At 38.3% G+C, this 19,328-nt stretch overlaps 1 protein-coding gene across 1 annotated transcript; it reads left to right on the top strand.

Moving 5' to 3' along the window:
- Positions 1 to 11,814: 11,814 nt before the first annotated feature.
- LOC308421890 (putative vomeronasal receptor-like protein 4) lies at positions 11,815 to 12,722 on the top strand (the record flags this gene model as incomplete). Its single annotated transcript, XM_080918359.1, has 1 exon — positions 11,815 to 12,722. The coding sequence occupies exon 1, from the start codon at positions 11,826 to 11,828 to the stop codon at positions 12,720 to 12,722; it is 897 nt and encodes a 298-aa protein (XP_080774485.1). The 5' UTR covers positions 11,815 to 11,825.
- Positions 12,723 to 19,328: the final 6,606 nt, after the last annotated feature.

Genomic DNA, 19,328 nt, shown 5'->3' with positions numbered 1-19,328 from the left:
ATTTCCATTTTAAATTCCTTCTTCCCTTCCTTCATCTCTTTGGTTTTGTTTTCTTCTAGTTCTTTGAGTTGTTTGAGTGTTTTTCTTCTTTCTTCTTTAAAAGCTTCTAATTCTTTATGCTTTTCCTCCTGTTCTTGTTTAAGGATCTCTATCATCATCTTGAGGTAGGATTTTGTATCTGAGTCTTCTTTTTCTGGAGTGTTTGGCATTCCGCTGTTTGTTGTGATGGAAGAGCTGGGTTCTAGTGTTGCCAGGTTGTCTTGGTTTCCCTGGGGTATGTTCTTTCGCTTTCCTCTCGCTATCTTGTTGTCAGTGATTGGTTCTTGCCTTTCCCTTGTACCTGGCCTTTGTCCCTGGATCTCTGCTGTTTCTGGTTGAGGATGGTCCAAGTGCCTTTTGTGCACCCCAGAAGCCGCCAGCTGGGAACAGAGGGCCCAATGCCACTGTGTTCCTGGGTCCCTGGATCCAGCCCGGCAGGCGCACACTTTCTGTTTGCTTCTCTCAAATATCTCTGCTCCCTGGCTAGTGGATATCGGTTCTCACCCGGTTCTCGCCAGTCCGGTGTGTCTGGGTTTCTGCTCTTCCTGGTGGCGGATATGCTCTTCCCGGTGACGGATGTCTTAACTTTTCAAAGTTTATAAATCAAACATAGAGCTTAAACCTTCACAGGTTACCAAATTATTTTCAAAACCGGACATCTAGTAACAATTTCTTTTGCTTGTGGGTAAAAACAGCTAGGTATACAGACCCATCTCAGATATTTCTCATTGCACTTATGATAGAATGGGCAAGTTTAATCTGATAGAGTATGATAAATAATGTGTGCTTATAATGCGGTTTGAAATTTATGTGGACTAATTCTTTCTAACGTATAGTTGAATAATATTTAAATGCATATTACCAACAACAAGATCCAAGGAGATAATTTGAAAGAATGGAAAGCCTACTTGATCACTTGAGAGAACCTAAGTTAATGGAAGCATGTGAAGATGAATTTCATACTTTCCTTGTGATGTTTATTGGATTATTTATTAATCTAATCACATGGAATTTGTATATAAACAAAATGCTGACTTTGGGCATAACTTTTGTCTCTGTTTGAAGAATAGTTTTTGCCAAGATCGGCCTGTTGAACTTGAAGTGCCAATCTCTGTCTCTGAGACCTAGGGAAGGTTCTAGCACCCAACTAAATGATGATTTGATTTTAATGTTTTAAAAATAGGACCCAAGTCATAATGTCGATAGAATGCATAATTTTGAGAATCAGATATTTGTTCAAGTCCCATGAAAGATTAGAGGTGCTTTTACTGATTTTACACATTTAAGAACAAATTGGAATCGATAAATAGAGACTCTTCTTAGCTCTCTTCCTTTACCGTATGTATATACTTGTGTCTTTCACTTCTCTATTGAAGAAGAATGGATGTGTCTTCCTTTAATTTGGTTGTACAGTGCATCATAGTGAAAAAAGATTTGGGTTTATTTTACTCACAAAATTTTATTTTGCTTAAATACAAGACTATACCAGTTATCCTAGCTTCAGAGATTTCCTGTGGCAGACTTGTTTGAACAGCTTATGTAGGGAGCAAGAGAAGGAAAGCAGTTCCTGAATATGTCATTGGGAATTGATGCCAAAGTAAGGATTATTTGATTTTATTTTAGCAGGAGAATTTTTGGACATTTTTAGGAGGAGCACCATTAATTATTAGACTGTAACTGCAGAAATCTTTGCAGCTGGATGTAGTATTGAAGCCTAAAATTACTACTTAATATTAAGCCATAAAATCAGTTTGAGTTTCAAATATACCTGGGAATGCCAAGGCTATGGAACAAAGACATACATACTGGAAGGAAAGGACAACCCCAGAAGTCATCTTGCTTTCAGAGGGGTAAGACAGAAGAAAAGTGAATCAAAATAATGGGCCAGTGGGAGGGCTCAGCAAGGAAACCACTTGCTACTCAACTCTGGTTGCATCCCTGGGACCACAAAGTCGAAAGATAAAACCAATTCAAGGGACTGTCCTCTAATGTCCATGCATACAGTATAGTACATGTGGAAGTGGCTCAGGCCAAAGTCTGCATGGCACATCCTTCCATTCTTCTCATTCTTTTGGATATTCAATGCTTTAATATGTGTTGGCCTGATCCATTCCACTACAAATAGAAGACTTAACGTATCACAACCTAAGAGTTATGACACCTATTGTTATTTTATCCAATCAAGTCAAAAAATAAAAGGGATTTTTCTCCTTATGGTCCTTAGAGATGCAGTGTTCCAGGGTGCCATGGGCGGGGCCAGTGGCTACATGGTGTTTCTTCTCCACAAGCACCACCAGCAGGTCCTCTACCTTCAGAACTCCATGTTTCATTACAGAACTCCCCCTGAGCTGAGAGCTGCTTCAAGTTTCCACCTTTTGATGTTCTCTTTTACTTTCTTCTATTGGACACCTTTTACTGTTTCTCTAATATTAAGTCATTCTTCATGGGACAATATCTTGATGGTAAATTCTTGAGAACTTCTGACACTTGGTTATGCAAATTTTTGCCTCCTTGTGCTGATTCATAGGGACGGGCTTCTGGCTGGCTGGTGGCAAGCTCAGATGGAGAATTTGAGAAGATGTCTTTCTCATTTATATGGTCAACAACTGAGAAAAGATACTCAGTTCTACAATATTGTGGTTAAGAAAAAAAATCCCACACAATAGTTTAGGCACGTGCTTCTTCTCAAACCATAATTGTGGTGACTCAAGCTCACAGGAAACTTAACAAATTACAATAATATAAGAATTTAATTCTCCATTGGCTACTCAGTTGGGGGGAGCTTTTTTTTTTAACATTTTTATTTTGTATTAATTTACTATAGGGATACTTTGCCTACATTTATGTCTATGTAGCATGCACATGTTTGAGGCCTGTAGGAAGTGGAAGAGATCAACAAGTGCCCTGTGACAAACTGGATATGATAACTGATTTTGAATCAATATGTAGTTGTTGTGAATTGAACCATGACCAGTGAGAGCTATTAACAACTAAACCATCACACCTAGACCTCAAATCATTAATAATTCAAGAGCTAAGAAGGCAGCCTTGTGGCAATACTTGGTATTTAAAAATCATTATGTTTAATCATTACACACCAAGAAAACTTTGACTATTTTCATGTTATGTTTTGTTTTATATGTACTTTATTTTCATTGTAACTAGTAAGTTTAAAGGTTATGAAACTTTAAAAAATCAAGTATTGACAAAAATATATTCATAGTTTTATGCAAAAATGCTTTTAAAATCTATATATCTATCTCTTTTTTTAAAATAAAGTTGCTTCATTTAAAAAAAAAAACCTACTAAACCATCTTTCTAGCACTGAGATAAATCACTCAAACTAGAATTTGTAAATCTGATTTTTCTACTATGATGATTCAAAGCATGCAGATAAAGTTCATATATTTTATCAAAATTCATACTGAGATAAGCCTTGTAGCCCATTTTTAAAAAATCTTTTACCTGACATTGTGAATTCTAAATAAAGAACAATGGGACTATTATATGCTCTGTGTCTGTAAGTATCCAACATAAAAGGTTTTACAGAATTGTGAAGGAGTGACATGTCCTGAACATTCTGTAACTAGGAGCCCAATACACCAGTCATTGAGCTTAAATATTTTTTATTACAACTTTGTTTAAGAAAACAGAGATACATGTACAGATTTTTACAGGCACTTAGGCATAAAACTATATGATTTTGTCAGTACTTGACTCAAGCACTCTCCCACCTGAGCCCATGGTAAGCACCAAACCTGCCACCTACCCTCTCCAGCTGTCTGGGAGGGAATGCCTGGTGATGTCATGGGCAGAAAGGGTGGTGCACTCTGGGATCAGGTCCTTTCTGGCCCAGCAAGAGGGCCAGGTGACCACCATCAAGCATGCAAATGGCTGAGCTCCCAAAACATCTTCACAAGAGCTCCCCCACCTGAGCCCACAGAGACAATGGGGTCAATGCAATCAGAATTCACTGCATACCCACAAAGAGCCAAACACCCAGAACAGCAGATGAACACTCCTCAACTGTTGGTGGGGTTGTAAGCTGGTACAACCTCTCTAGAAATCAGTTTGACAGTTCCTCAGAAAATTGGACATAGTACTTCTTGAAAACTCAGCTATTTCACTCCTGGGCATATACCCCAAAGATGCTCCAACATATAACAAGGACACATGCTCCACCATGTTCATGGCAACCTCATTTATAATATCCAGAAGCTGGAAAGAACCCAGATGTCCTTCAACAGAGAAGTAGATACAGAAAATGTGGTGCATTTACCCAGTGGAGTACTACACAGCTATTAGAACCAAAGACTTCATGACATTCATAGGCAAATGGATGGAACTAGAAAATGTCATCCTGAGTGAGGTAACCTTATCACAAAAGAACACATATGATATGCAGCCACTGAAAACTGGATACCAGCCCCAGAAAGTTCTGAATAACCAAGAAAAAATTCACAGTCATTTTAGAAGCTCAAAAAGAAGGAAGGCCAAAATGGGGAGGTCTTAGTCCTTCTTATAAAGGAGAACAAAACATTCACTGGAGGAAATGCAAGGTCAAATAGAGGAACAGGGATTGAAGAAAAGATCACCCAGAAGCTGCCTCAACTAGGGATCCACCACATATGCAGCCACCAAATCCAAGCACTATAGCTGATCCCAAGAAGTACTTACTGGCAGCAACCAGATAAAGATGCCCCCGCAGGGACTGTTTTAGAGTCATATAGATACAGCTGAGTATGCTTGCAGCTAACCATCGATCTGAACTTGGGGACCCCAGTGAGGGTGCTATAGTAAGTTCCTAAGGAGCTGAAAGGGGTTGCAACCTCAAGGGAATAACAACATTATCACCCAAGCAAACCGTCCAAATTTCCCGTGGACTAAAACACCAACCTTTGTGCACACATTGAGAGACCTATTGATCCAGTTGAATATGTAGCTGAAGATAGCAGTTTCTGGCATCCATGTGAGAAGAGACCCTTGGTACAAGAAGGGCATCATTTCCCAATTTAGGGGAATGCCAAGGTTGGAGAGTGTGATTAGGAGGGAAGGCACCTTTGTGAAGGCAACTGGAGGGAGAGGAGGCAAGGGAGTGGGGCAGGAATGAAGTGGATAACATTTCAAATATAAATATAGAGTACTGAATGAAAAAAGATTTCCTACATAAAAAAACAACTAAAAACTTCTGGGGGAATCACCGTTCCTGACCTCAAGTTTTTTTTTTTTTTCTTTTTAACAACTTTATTTTACAAAACAAAGATAAATGTACAGATTTTAAGCATTGTTTGCATAAAATTATACAATACATTTTTGTCATTACTTTTTTTCAGATTTTAAAATAATTTTTACATAAAACTGTATGAATATATTTTTTAGACAGTACTTGATTTTTTTAAAGGTTTGATAGTATGCATTGAAAACTTAATAGTTACAATGAGCATAAAGTACATGTAAAACAAAATGTAACATGGAAATAGTGAAAGTTTTCTTGTTGTATAGAGGTTTTTTTGTTTTGTTTTGTTTTGTTTTCTTTATTTCTTGGACTTCATACAGTCTGTGAGTTGTTTCTGGGGCAGTGCAAGCCTCTGGGGTTAGCATCCCATTATCAGTGACTGCATATTATGTCTGTTCTTTTGTGACAGGGTTATCTCACTCAGAATGATATTCTCTAGATGCAGCCATTTTCTTAAGAATTTGGTCAAGTCGTTGTTTCTGGTGGCTGAGTATTATTCCATTGTGTAAATGTACCACAATTTTTGTATCCATTCATCTTCTGAAGGACATCTGGGTTCTTTCCAGCTTCTGGCTATTATAAATAGAGCTGCTATGAACATTGTGGTGCATATATCTTTGTTGTGTACTATGGTGTCTCTGGGGTATATGCCCAGAAGTGGAATAGCTGGGTCTTCAGGTAGTTTTATGTCCAATTTTCTGAGGTATCGCCAGACTGATTTCCAGAGTGGTTGTATTAGTGTGCAACCCCACCAACAGTGGAGAAGGGTTCCTCTTTCTCCGCAACCTCACCAGCATCTGTTGTCATCTGAGTTTTGGATCTTGGCCAATCTGACTGGTGTGAGATGGAATCTCAGGGTTGTTTTGATTTGCATTTCCCTGATGGCTAAAGATGTCGAGCACTTCCTCAGATATTTCTCAGCCATTCGATATTCCTCAACTGAGAACGTTTTGTTTAGCTCTGTACCCCATTTTTTAATAGGGTTATTTGATTCTCTGTTGTCTAGCTTGTTGAGTTCTTTGTTTACCTTAGATATTACGCCTCTATCTGATGTGGAGTTGGTAAAGATCTTTTCCCATTCTGTTGGCTGCCGTTTTGTTTTTTTGACAATGTCCTTAGCCTTACAGAAACTTTGCAATCTCATTAAGTCCCATTTGTTAATCTTTGACCTTAGAGCTTGAGCCATTGGTGTTTTGTTCAGATTTTCTTCTGTGCCTATATGTTCTAAAGTTTTCCCTACTTTCTCATCTAATAGTTTCAGTGTATCTGGTTTAATGTTTAGATCTTTGATCCACTTACACTTGAGCTTTGTACAAGGAGATAAGAAAGGGTCTATTTTCATTCTTTTGCATGTTGAGTGCCAGTTGGACCAGCACCATTTGTTGAATAGACTGTCTTTTTTCCATTGAATGTTTACGGCTCCTTTGTCAAAAATCAGGTGACCATATATGTGAGGGCTCATTTCTGGATCTTCTATTCTATTCCATTGATCCACATGCCTATTTCTGTACCAGTACCATGCAGACCTCAAGTTTTATTACAGATAAATTGTGATAAAAAATTGCCTGGTATTGGTACAGAGATAGGCAGGTAGATCAATGGAACAGAATTGAAGACCCAGAAATGAACCCATATATCTATAGTCACTTGATCTTTGACAAAGGGGCTAAAAACATCAGTGGGAAAAGAGAGCCTCCTTAACAAATGGTGTATTCAACTGGCACTCAGCATGCAGAAGAAGGTAAATAGATCCTTTCTTATCCCCTTGTACAAAGCTCAAGTCCAAGTGGATCAAAGATCTCCACACAAAACCAGTTACACTGAAACTATTAGAAGAGAAAGCAGGGAAGAGCTTAGAAAACATAGGTACAGAGGAAAACTTCCTGAGCAGAACACGAATGGCTTATGCTCTAAGATCAAGAATAAACAAATGGGACCTCATGAAATTGAAAAATGATTTTTAAGTAGTGGTCATCAAGTAAGTAAAAGAAAGTCCAGAATAATCCTCAAAAGATAGAGAGAAAAAGAAAGAGTGTCAGTGAGGTTGATCAGTGGGTAGGAATACTCATTATTACTCTTTGTTTTTTTGTTTGTGTGTGTGTGTGTGTGTGTGTGTGTGTGTGTGTGTGTGTGTGTGTGTGCGCATATAATGTTAATTGGAGAAAAAAATTCATCCTTCATGACCCAGAGACTACCTAACAAAAACCTCTTCAATAGGGGCTGAAGATAAGGTTACTGGGTTAAGAGCACCTTCTGCTCATGCAGAGGCCCAAGGTTCATTACCCAGTACCCATATAGGAGCTAACCACCACCTGTCATTCCACTTCCAGGAGATTCAAACCCTATTCTTCTCTTATGGACAATACACATGAGCTGCATAAACATACATTCAGGCAAACACTAAACACATAAAGCTGGATAATAAAATGCATTTTTCTCATTATTATGGCTCTAAAAAATGCTTTGTCATATGAAATTGTGGCTGTTGGTGGGTTACATGGTGCTTTTGCTCCACGAGTGTCACAAGTATATCCTCTGCCTGCTGGTGAACAATTTTTTTTCTGCAGAACTCCTCCAGAATAGAAACTGCATGAAGGACTCTCTGTTTGATAAGTTCTTTTTTTAAATTGAGCAACCTAGTCACAACACTGTAAGCTTTACATTGTTTTACTTTTCTTTACATTTCAAAGATAAAGATAAAATTTATAAATATTCTAAATAAAATAGTAAAACAAGCTTGGGGAACCACTTTTTGTTTGAACAAAGATAATTACTCTATATTTTAAGTTCCATCTTACACATAAAATTTACTACATTCCTTTGTACATAGATTTCATAACCAATAGTGTTTGTGGAAACCCTGCTTTACTCAACAGCTGTCCTTTCACATACAGAAGAAGCATCTTTAGCTTTTATGTTGTTTCAGCCGTACCTGCATGTATGGAGACATCATCACAGGTCACAGAGAGAGGCCAGTGATCTCAAACTTATCTTCCCAGACAAGTCAGTGCTGCTTTCTTTTCGGGAAGCTTGGCTCTGCTCCCATATTTATTCAAACTGGTTTACATTCAGGATGGTCAGGGATAAAAATATTTGGAAGGACACGTAAGCTTTAGAAGTGTCGTTGAAATTTTATAATAAGTAAGAATTATTTTCAGCAGGTCAAAGTTGGGTAGCATTGATATTTCAAGTCCCACTTGACATTTAATGTATTCAAAGTTGGAAATAAGTGATCAGTTAGAGCAAAGACCTTCACTACAGATGGGTACAGATAGACAAGGGACTCTAAACTTGTCCTTATCCATGTCTGGGACTTGGTCAGGAAGCAGAATCCCAAGGATGAGCATCAGTTATTTTACTCCTGTCTAATGAGGGATTTAAGAAGGAAAGGCAAGACATGTGTGTCAGAAGCTGATCCCCAGCCAGGCCACAGTTTGGAACTTTGAGAAAGCAACACACAAGTCAGGAGATGTGGGAAGCTCAGTACACAGACACTTGGTTAGTTGGTTATTTTCTTACCTCTCATCTTTCTCTCAAAGTAATTAGACATGGAAATAATTAAGCTGGAAATAACTTCTGAGCAAAACAGATGCTGTAACTGTGGGAGAGAGGGAAGTTGTACTTCAGGGATTGAGGCCCTATAGTGACCTTCCTGACACTGTGACACTCCCCTGACACTGTGACAACATGAAACCTGAAGTCTGCTGCACCTGATGGCAGCCAAAAGCCCACAGATGCAGACAGTACAAATATGACCTGGCAAGTGTCACCTTCCCAGAGCTGCCCCGGAGCCTGACTGCACCACAGAGGTCCAGGTGAGAACACGGAGGTAAGATCTTCATCCCCTTGGCTGTGCTATAGTGAGATTCACTAAAGCTGAAGTTTCTCTCTGGCTAAGCCAGAGTCTTTGTGAGTCTTTGGTCCTCCGCTTTTCTTATGCCCCTGACAATGCTGTTCCATGAGTCCAGAAAGACCAAAGGAGATGAGGTCCCGGAGATACAGAAAAGGGATAGAAATGCTGAGAGGTTGCTATTTATCTTCAGACTGGAGTCATGACAGTGGTCCATGTAGGACTAAGTTATCTTTTTAAAGGAATCAAGATGATAGAAAAGATTTTCATTTGTCTGTCAAAAATCTCAGACAACACTGCTATGCTCCTGTAATGTCAGTGCTAAAGAGTCTGAGGCAATATAATTTTCTCAGAACTGCTATCCTGGTTTACATTGGCAGACTCTCTCAAAAATAACAAGTCAGGACAAAACATAAACAGAAACTCTTACTTTTTCTTTTCTCCATATTTGCTGACATTGTGAATTCAACAGAGTTATGAGTGTACATGAAGTTTGTACTTTTTACTTGGGTGAATTTCCAGCCTTTAAATATTGGCACTTTTTTTTTTTTTTTTAGAATATCATTGTGTTTCCCAACATGAAGGTTTCCTCCTGTATCCATTCTTAAAATTTATTAATTCTATCATATGATATTATACACACTTATCTTAACTACACTCATTGTATGTCCAGATGAGATGGAGAAATAAAACCAATAAGAGTGCCGTTGTCATTACCATCTTGAGACATCATTCTCTGTAAGAGCCAAGCAGTGCACTAGGACGTCCTTGAGCTGCCGGTCTTATCTTTATCCCAGCACTAAGCAGATAAAGGTAGCAACCATTTTGCTTTGTTTGCTTGCTTGTTTCATTTTTCGAAAACCAGGGTGGGTGATTGTGACCTACCCCAGCCTCTTAAAGTTTAGACCCAAACAAGGATCATCCACCTACTTAAACAGAAGTATGTCTGTCTTTTAAATTAATTTCCGATAGCAGTTCCCAAGATAATGTGGAAGATGAGTCACCTCTCCTATGACAGTCCACTTCAGTAGAAAGAATTACTGATGAGAAGATCAGAGTCTGCTCTCAAATATGATTTGATATTTGGAAAAGGGAAGAGAATACTATAAAAATAGGAATCTCAAGGACAGCAAGCATTAAACAAACATGACAATGTTAATATTTTGCAAAGTCCAATCACTGACTAAACAATTTTTATGCTTAACATGTTAATGGATGCTGATGTGTGTGGCATGAATATCTGGAGCACACTGCATTATGTGCAGACATTTGGGGTGGTACTGCGATTTCTAGGAAGCACTGACACAGGCAATACTTACTTCTTTGTCAGAGGAACAGTGTAAAGGCAATGAGTGACATTTCCAGAGTGGGGGGACACCTGGACCTGAAGCTGTAACAAAGCTAAGGTCATGTAGGTCACCTGTGAGATCCTCAGGACACAGACATTTCAATAATCCTGTGGGTTTAGCAGGAAGGAGAGGGGAACAGAGGCACTCTAAGGACTCAGATCACACAAGCCCATGGAGCCACTGAAGCATCTGCACTCCTCTTATTCTAGGAAAATAATGCCCAAAGCTCAGTATAAATCCCTGGGAAATGAGAGTGGAGCTCCTCGCCATGACGAGTAACATCCTGCCCAGGTCTAAGTTCTGGATTTCCCGAGACAGATGTAGAACAGAGCAGCCGGCCTGACCAGCAGCTAGAGGAAAACTGCAGAGCCAACTGTCATAATTGCTGTTATAGGCCCCATAGAGGCAAATGCCAGCCTCACCTTTTAGATCTCAGAATCTGTGCTCACAGCAATAAAGTCCAAATTACTGTGTTGCCTGCAGCTGATACTGAGCAATCAGAACCCAAAACAGCAGTCATCTGATGACATTAGTCCGATGCTCCTGTTCATCTCATCACTGTCCTCTGGCACAGAACTGCTCCTTGGTTGCTTAGATGCCCTGAAGTCATCCACTGTGGTCACAGCTCTCTGCAGCCCTGTCTCCTAGGAAACACCACATGGTTCTGCTAGACACCCACTCTGGCTGCAGCCTGGAGTAATATGAATTTTTCAGCATATTTTTGATGATTGAACTTCAACTGCAGGTCCCTATCTGTAATAGATATTCATTTTGACTTGACGCTGAGGAATGTGTATATATAAATTTAAATAATATAATGTAGAAGTTGGAGTTACAAAGCTTTACAGCCAAATACAAATTTAGAAATTGTTGTACTGATCAAAATGAAAATGAAAAAGAAATCTAGAACTTAGGGAATTGGAAGGGAACATGACAAAATACAGTAAGAAACAGAAAATATTTTGGTTGGAAACATGAGAGTTATCAATGATAATTGAGCCACACAGACCAATAGAAACACACACACACACACACACACACACACACACACACACACACACACCTTTGAACAAGTTTTGCTAGTGCAATGATGAAACATATTTCTTTTAAAACTTTAGGTTTTGAGTAACAGTTAACAATCTCAAAGTACACGCAATAATCCATAGTCTGCAGAGAAAAGAGGGAGATTCGGGGACCTCTTCTGCTACATTGCTTGTGTCTACAGCTGCCTCTTGAAAAGAAGAAAATGCTATTATGCAAATGTGTTGTTCAGATTCACATCTAGCCTTACTCATGCTTTCTTGTAAATATTTGCATTTCGGATACACATTTCTCTACCAAGGAAGTAAAAATGGTTTTGAACTTCATTAACAATATGATTTTCTTCTCCATGACTGTGGTTGGCATTCTGGGAAACATGTCTGTTTCTGTAAATTATATCTTCAGTTGGTGGGGAAGCTCTGAGAAGAAACCCATACACCTTGTTCTCATCCACTTGGCTTTTACAAACATCATATTCCTTCTTGCAAAAAGATTATCAAAGACAAAAGCAGTTTTTGGTTTGAGAATCTTCCTAGGTGACATAGGCTGTAAGATCATTGTTTACCTGGAGAGGGTGTCCCGTGGCCTCTCCATCTGCACCAGCAGTCTCCTCACTTTGGTCCAGGCCATCATCATCAGTCCCAGAGGATCTAGTTGGCAAAGACTCAAACCAAAGTCTGCATGGCATATCCTTTCATTCTTCTCATTCTTTTGGATCCTCAATGGATTAATATGTGTGAACCTAATTCATTCCACCACAAATAGAAGACTTAATGTTTCACAGCTTAGGGGTGATAGGGCCTTTTGTTATTTTACGTTACCAAGTCAGAAAATAAAATGGATTTTTCTCCCTCTCATGGTTCTGAGAGATGCAGTGTTCCAGGGTGCCATGGGAGCGGCCAGTGGCTACATAATTTTTCTTCTCCACAAGCACCACCAGCAGGTCCTCTACCTTCAGAACTCCAAGCTTCTCTACAGAACTCCCCCTGAGCTGAGAGCTGCTCAAAGTGTCCTTCTTCTGATGCTCTGTTTTGTTTTCTTTTACTGGACAGATTGTGCCTTTTCTCTAATTTTAAGTCTCTCTTTAGTGGAAAATTCCTTGATAATAAGTATTCACGAGTTTTTGACCCTTGGTTATGCAACTTTTAGTCCCCTTGTTCTGATTCACAGGGATAGACTTCTGACTGGATTTTGGCATGCTCAGTGAGAGAAACTGTGAAAATGTCTCTCATTTACCTGTTCAGTAAGTCTGGGAGAAAATTGTCGGTTCTTCAGTATTGTGGGTAAGATCAAATCCCACAAAGAAGGCTAAGCATCTATTTATTTTCAGCCATTTGTCTTGAAGACTAAAGCCTTGAACTGAGAATTAATTATAAATTAACAGTAATTTTAGCAAATTACAGTAATGTAGAAATGCCATTCTCCATTTTGCTACTCCTTTGAAAAGATTTTTAAAACTGTTTTATGTTTTGTATTTATATATGGTGTATAGACAGTTTTCCTGCATAATGTTTGTGTTAAACATCCATGCCTTCTGCCTATAGAGGATGGAATAGCATCACATGTCCTGTGACTGACTGAAGTTAGAAAGATTGTTTTGAAACAAAATGTGCTTTCTATGTATTGAAACTTTATCCTCTGGAAGACGACCTTATGTGCTTAACTACTAACAACTCTCTAGCACTAAGAAATGGTTGTAAATATGTTTTATAAAACTGTTTTTACTACTATCATGACTAGAACCATGTAGAAGAATTGGGGAAATTTGACAATTTCATGGAGACATAATCATGTTTATTCAAAAAATTTCATATCTTATTCCTGATATTGTGCTTTGCTAATCATTAGTATCACAAGGTAAACAGTAAAATTTTTTAATGTGTTTATAGTTTTTATGTCTATGTTAAAATGTGTATATATATATATATGTAAATGTACATATGTATATGTATGTGTATATAGACATGTGTGCATGCACGTATATGTATGTATACATGTATAAACACATATGTGTACATGTATGTATGAGGGATTTGATATTGGAGCTCTTTGATGTGAAACCATAACAGTAAACTTTTCCTACATCTTGAACTTGAAAGTCACTTTAGTTTCACAAAGTCAACTTAATTTCACAAAGATCAGTGACCCAGTTATTATCAAGGTTGAAGATATGTTTGAAGCCAGAGGAAACTTAACAAGTGACCACAGAACTCCTGAAACAATGTGGTATCCATGACAACCAGGATCTGAGTGATTACATTTCACTCCATGACCAATTTTCTTTGCTGAAAGAGGTTACTGCAGATTCCATGCTCATAGATTTTCCTAATCCCTTGACAATACACAGCAGCAAATTATTCTCCGTACAACCCATCTTAGAAAACATCCACACATATAGAAGAAAGACAAGTTTCTTTTAGATGTAAGGTACTGAAACTCAGACCTCTTGATTGAGTGCATCCCAGAGTCTCAAAGCTACTCTCTAGGCTACAGCTACTAGATCATTTGTGTTTCAATAAGGAACTGTTTCAGACATCTCAGGGAGGTTCAGCTTTAATAATTGGTCAGTAAAAGGAAAAATGTCAGTTTAATGTGATATTGAAGCCTAAAAGGACATAATATTAAAGCATAGACTTAGTTTGATGTTCAAATATAACTGAAATATTAAGGTTGTGAAACAAACACACATTTGGAAGAGAAAAGGCAACTATAGAAGTCATGTTGCTTACCAGAGGGGATACAGCAGGGAAAATTCAATCAATATATTGTTCCAATGAGATGGGTCAGCAAGCAAAGCACTAGGCTAATCTGACTTTCATCCTGGAACCATATGGTAGAAAGTCAGAACCAAGTCCTGGGACTTGTCCTTCAGCTTCCACATGCATACCATGGCAAATGTGTATGTCCAGACTTATACACATCTGTGAATATAAAGTGAGTAAAACTGTAAGGATACAATATCAGAGACATAAAGAAACGTGAAACACCTCTAATATTTGCTATTAAAGCACTGGAAGTAACTTTTTTCTCAAGTGTTTGTGTATGTGCCATGAGTAAGAGGTGTGCATTTCTAAGTGGCTGTGCATAGGACATAGGTAAAATGCATGGATTGAGCCCATGGAATTTGGCATTATAAAATGGGAATATGACAGAATTAAATAAGAAATGAAGGAAAGAGCTGGAAAACAACTAGTTTCTATCCAACAATGAGCTACCATGAATGACCATTGCAGGATAAACGAGAGTTCAAGCAATATGATTTTCCAAATTTGGAGGTCAAAAGTGTGCTGATAAAATTTACATATGTGTTCTATAACAGTAATGTGGTGGTTTGAAAAAGAGTGACCCCTATAGGCTTATATTTAATGGTTAGTCACCAAGAAGGGATCAAAGGAAAGCAGAATTAGGAGTTACGGCCTTCTTGAGGAAATATGTCACCAAGGGTGGGCTTAGAGGTTTCAAAAGACTATAAATGGCCCATTCTGTCTATCTTTTCCTCTATTTCATTTCTCTCTCTCTCTCTCTCTCTCTCTCTCTCTCTCTCTCTCTCTCTCTCTCTCTCTCTCTCTCTCTCTGTGTGTGTGTGTGTATGTGTGTGTGTGTTTCTGTCTCCCTTCAGACCAGAATGTAGCTCTCAGCTACTTTTCTTAATACTTTTATGAAATGCTTATAGCCCTAATACCAAAACTACACAAAGTTCTAACAAAAAAGAAAATTATAGATAAATAGTTCTGATGATTTTGTACATAACAGACATTAAGATTATATGTTCACATCCATGAAGAATTTTCAGCAGAGTAGCAATATCCAAAATTAACCTAAAAGAATTAATAGCCTTCCTGTATATAAAAAATGGAATCTATTGAGAAAGAAAACAGAGAAATAGTAATTTTCACAATAGCCTTTATAAGAAACTTAGGATATCTCTAGATAAGTGAACAAAACTTTAAGACATTTATGAAATAAATTGAAGCTGAAACCAGAAGATGAAAAGTCTCTCCCCTACTCATAGCTGAGTAGGAATAATATTGCGAAAAGTCGGCATCTCCACAAATGTTATTTACAGATTCAGTGTAATCCTCACCTCCAAAAGTTTCAATATGATTCTTCACAAAAACCAGAAAAACACAATCATCAAATTTCATATAAACATTTACAAAAACCCAATCCAGAGTAATAAAAACAGAAGAAGGCATCTCCTTCCCAGGTTTCAAGTTGTATTGCAGAGGTATGGTAATAAATCAAAAGTGCTATTGCTGTAAAAACAGACATTGTGAGCCATACAATTGAATTGAAGAAAACTCAGGTATAAGTCACCACACCTATGGACAACTGATTTTTGACGAAGCCAAAAATAAAAACTGGAGATAAGATAGCATCTTTAAGAAATGATGCTAGTCAAACTGTATGGCAGCATGTACAAGAAAAAAATTGTGTTTATACATGTATGTATGTATGTAAGTATGTATGTCTGTATCGCCCTGCAAAACCCTCAATTTCACCAGCCCATAGAGGCATTGCAGATGTGGCTCTTTGTTCACCAGTAGGTGACAGGAGACAGTCTATGTCTAAGCTCAGTGTTCTGACCTATGGCAACTGAATGATAATAATCTAACAAGTGTTGAAAGAAGCAAGCAAGAGACCCACCACCAATCTGGTACAAGGGGAACCAGACTGTGAGGTAACATAAGATAACCGCTACTTCAGTGCCAGGTAGACCTTGACTGGCTCCCAGGAAGTCAGATACTAGAAGAATCTGCTGCCTGCTTGGACTCCTAGCCCTGGGCAGTGTAAACCCAAGACAGACAGCAACCTGGGTTGGATAAGAAAGAAATAGGCCTCAGTCAATAACTAGACTGTCACCATGGGGCCAAGACAAGGTACTGGCTTGAGATGAACACCATTCCAGCCCTGGCTTTGGGGTACAGGGCAAACAGTTCTTATGATGACCCTTGCCTGACACTTCTGAGAGCACCCCTAAAACAATCCAATAATAAGAGACCTTGAAATCTGGGTACCACTGAGAGGAGCAAGTAATGGCGCTGAAAACACTCATTTTGACTGAGGTAATCAAGACCCTAAAGGAAATTTATCACATGATTTCTCCCATTTATGGATGTTAGCCATTAAGCTTTCACTACATGTACCATAATCTATATCACTATAGACATCAGGTGCCTAGTGAGGGATCAGAAGAGAGACTGTGATTTACCAAGGAAAAGGAATCAGAATAAATATTATTAAGATGAAACAGGGAGGGATTTAGGAATAAAGAAGAAAATGTAGAGAGGGATAACTAACACTAAAGTCATTTTGAAAAGCTATAAAGAATCCTTCTATTATACAAGCTTCCTGAAATATACTCATATAACTCAAGAAAGTAAGTCACCATGTAATGTGGGAGAAATGTCCTAAGTCAAAATTTTATGCCAGTAAGTAAAACTTCCAGGACCAAGAAAGGGTAACATCTTGAGTCTTCAACCAAACGTGTCCTATGGACCCTCTCCCAAATGTCACAGGATACTCCTAAGGCTATTGTTTGTATTATATAACTCAATGGTAAGGCCCTTGCTGAGACAGGTCATCAAATAAGATAAGTGAAGCCGGTTCCTAACTAGAAGATTCACTTCTACTGAGTAGCATTCATGGTACTTAAAACTAGTCTTCAAATCACCTGAAGAGAGGGCAGTCACCAGTGTCATGCAGCAACAAACACTGCTCTCTACAGCAGTGACCTGCCTGCAATAATGACAAAAATATTATAGGAGTAACCAACCACTTTTTATTGGAAATTAAGGACTACTTTGTAAGATTAACCCCACACCTGACACTTCTAAACTGGCCAGACACCTGAGACTAGACAGGCCACATGGCCCATGAAAACAATTAATATTCTTCTGCTAAAGGAAAACAAAAATATATTGCCTCCTACTGACATGATGTCATACCTATAGATCAGTGTATGTTTCAGCTTTCATAAGAAAAGCTTCTTCTTTCAGTTGATGAGAAAAGAAAGTATTGGTATCACCTGTACGAAAAGCTTGTGAACAATTACAGCGGTTGTCATGGTATAGGCATGAAGCCACCAAAACAGAACATCACAATTTAGTGTGGGGGGTAAATGCTATTAAAGACCATCTGCTTGATGAAAGGCACTATACTGACTTACATGAAACATTACAGGACTGTTCTGACCCCGAGACAGATCTGGGTCACAACCATTAGTTCTCACTGCCTGCCTGCAGATTGCTCAGCACCCTGGAGAACCTCATGAGGTTCTCCATCCTGAGCCCATGTTTTTCAAAAAAACCCAAAGAACAAAACCATACAAACATAATTCTACATTTAACAACAAAAATAATTGGAAAAAACAATCACTATTCCTTAAAATCTCTTAACATAAATAAAGTCAATACCCCAATAAAAAGACATAGACTATCAGACTGTATACATAAACCAGATCCAGCTTTTGATGCATAGAGGAAACTCATGCATCTCCGTGACAGAGACAGAGACAACCTCAGTAAAAGGCTGAGAAAGAACTTTCTAAGCACATGACTCCAAAAAACAAGCTGGAATAGACATTCTATTTTTTTAATATTCAAAATGTGAATTTATTCTCAATACAGGAAAAAAAGTTGGATTTTTAGAACATATGTGGAAATCATGCTAAACATTCTTTTTTTCCTTTATTTTGTTTCTTTCTTTTTCTTTTTTTTTTTTTTTTTACAGTGAGAAAAAAGTATATGTAATACAGGATGTAACCTGGAATTTGTCAATGTGTTCTTGGTGTGTAAGGATTGAACATGACTTTTTTTTTTTTGTTTTGTTTTGTTTTTTTTCTTGGACTTAACACTGTCTGTGAGTTGTTTCTGGGGCAGTGCAAGCCTCTGGGGTTAGCATCACACTATCAGTGACTGCATATTATGTCTGTTCTTTTGTGACTGTGTTATCTCACTAAGGATGATATTCTCTAGATGCAGCCATTTTCTTAAGAATTTGGTTAAGTCATTGTTTCTGGTGAATGAGTAGTATTCCATTGTGTAAATGTACCACAATTTTGGTATCCATTCATCTACTGAAGGACATCTGGGTTCTTTCCAGTTTCTAGCTATTATAAATACAGCTGCTATGAACATTGTGGTGCATGTACCATTGTTGTATATTAAAGTGTCTCTGGGGTATATGCCCAGAAGTGGAATAGCTGGGTCTTCAGGTAGTACTATGTCCAATTTTCTGAGGTATCGCCAGACTGATTTCCAGAGTGGTTGTATCAGTTTACAACCCCACCTACAGTGGAGAAGTGTTCCTCTTTCTCCACAACCTCTCCAGCGTCTGCTGTCATCTGAGTTTTGGATCTTGGCCAATCTGACTGGTGTGAGGTGGAATCTTAGGGTTGTTTTGATTTGCATTTACATGATGGCTAAGGATGTTGAAAACTTCCTAGGATGTTTCTCAGCCATTTGATATTCCTCAACTGAGAACGTTTTGTTTAGCTCTGTACCCCATTTTTTAATAGGGTTGTTTGATTCTCTGGTGTCTAGCTTTTTGAGTTCTTTGTATACCTGGATATTAGGCCTCTATCTGATGTGGAGTTGGTATAGATCTTTTCCCATTCTGTTGGTTGCCGTTTTGTTTTCTTGACAGTGTCCTTAGCCTTACAGAAACTTTGCAATCTCATTAAGTCCCATTTTTTAATCTTTGACATTAGAGCTTGAGCCATTGGTGTTTTGTTCAGGAAATTTTCTCCTGTGCCTATGTGTTCTAAGGTCTTCCCTACTTTCTCCTCTAATAGTTTCAGTGTATCTGGTTT

Source organism: Micromys minutus (genome assembly GCF_963924665.1).
Source record: "Micromys minutus genome assembly, chromosome: 6".
In the NCBI taxonomy this organism is placed as follows: domain Eukaryota; kingdom Metazoa; phylum Chordata; class Mammalia; order Rodentia; family Muridae; genus Micromys; species Micromys minutus.
This window is presented reverse-complemented; position numbering and strand designations above follow the sequence as displayed.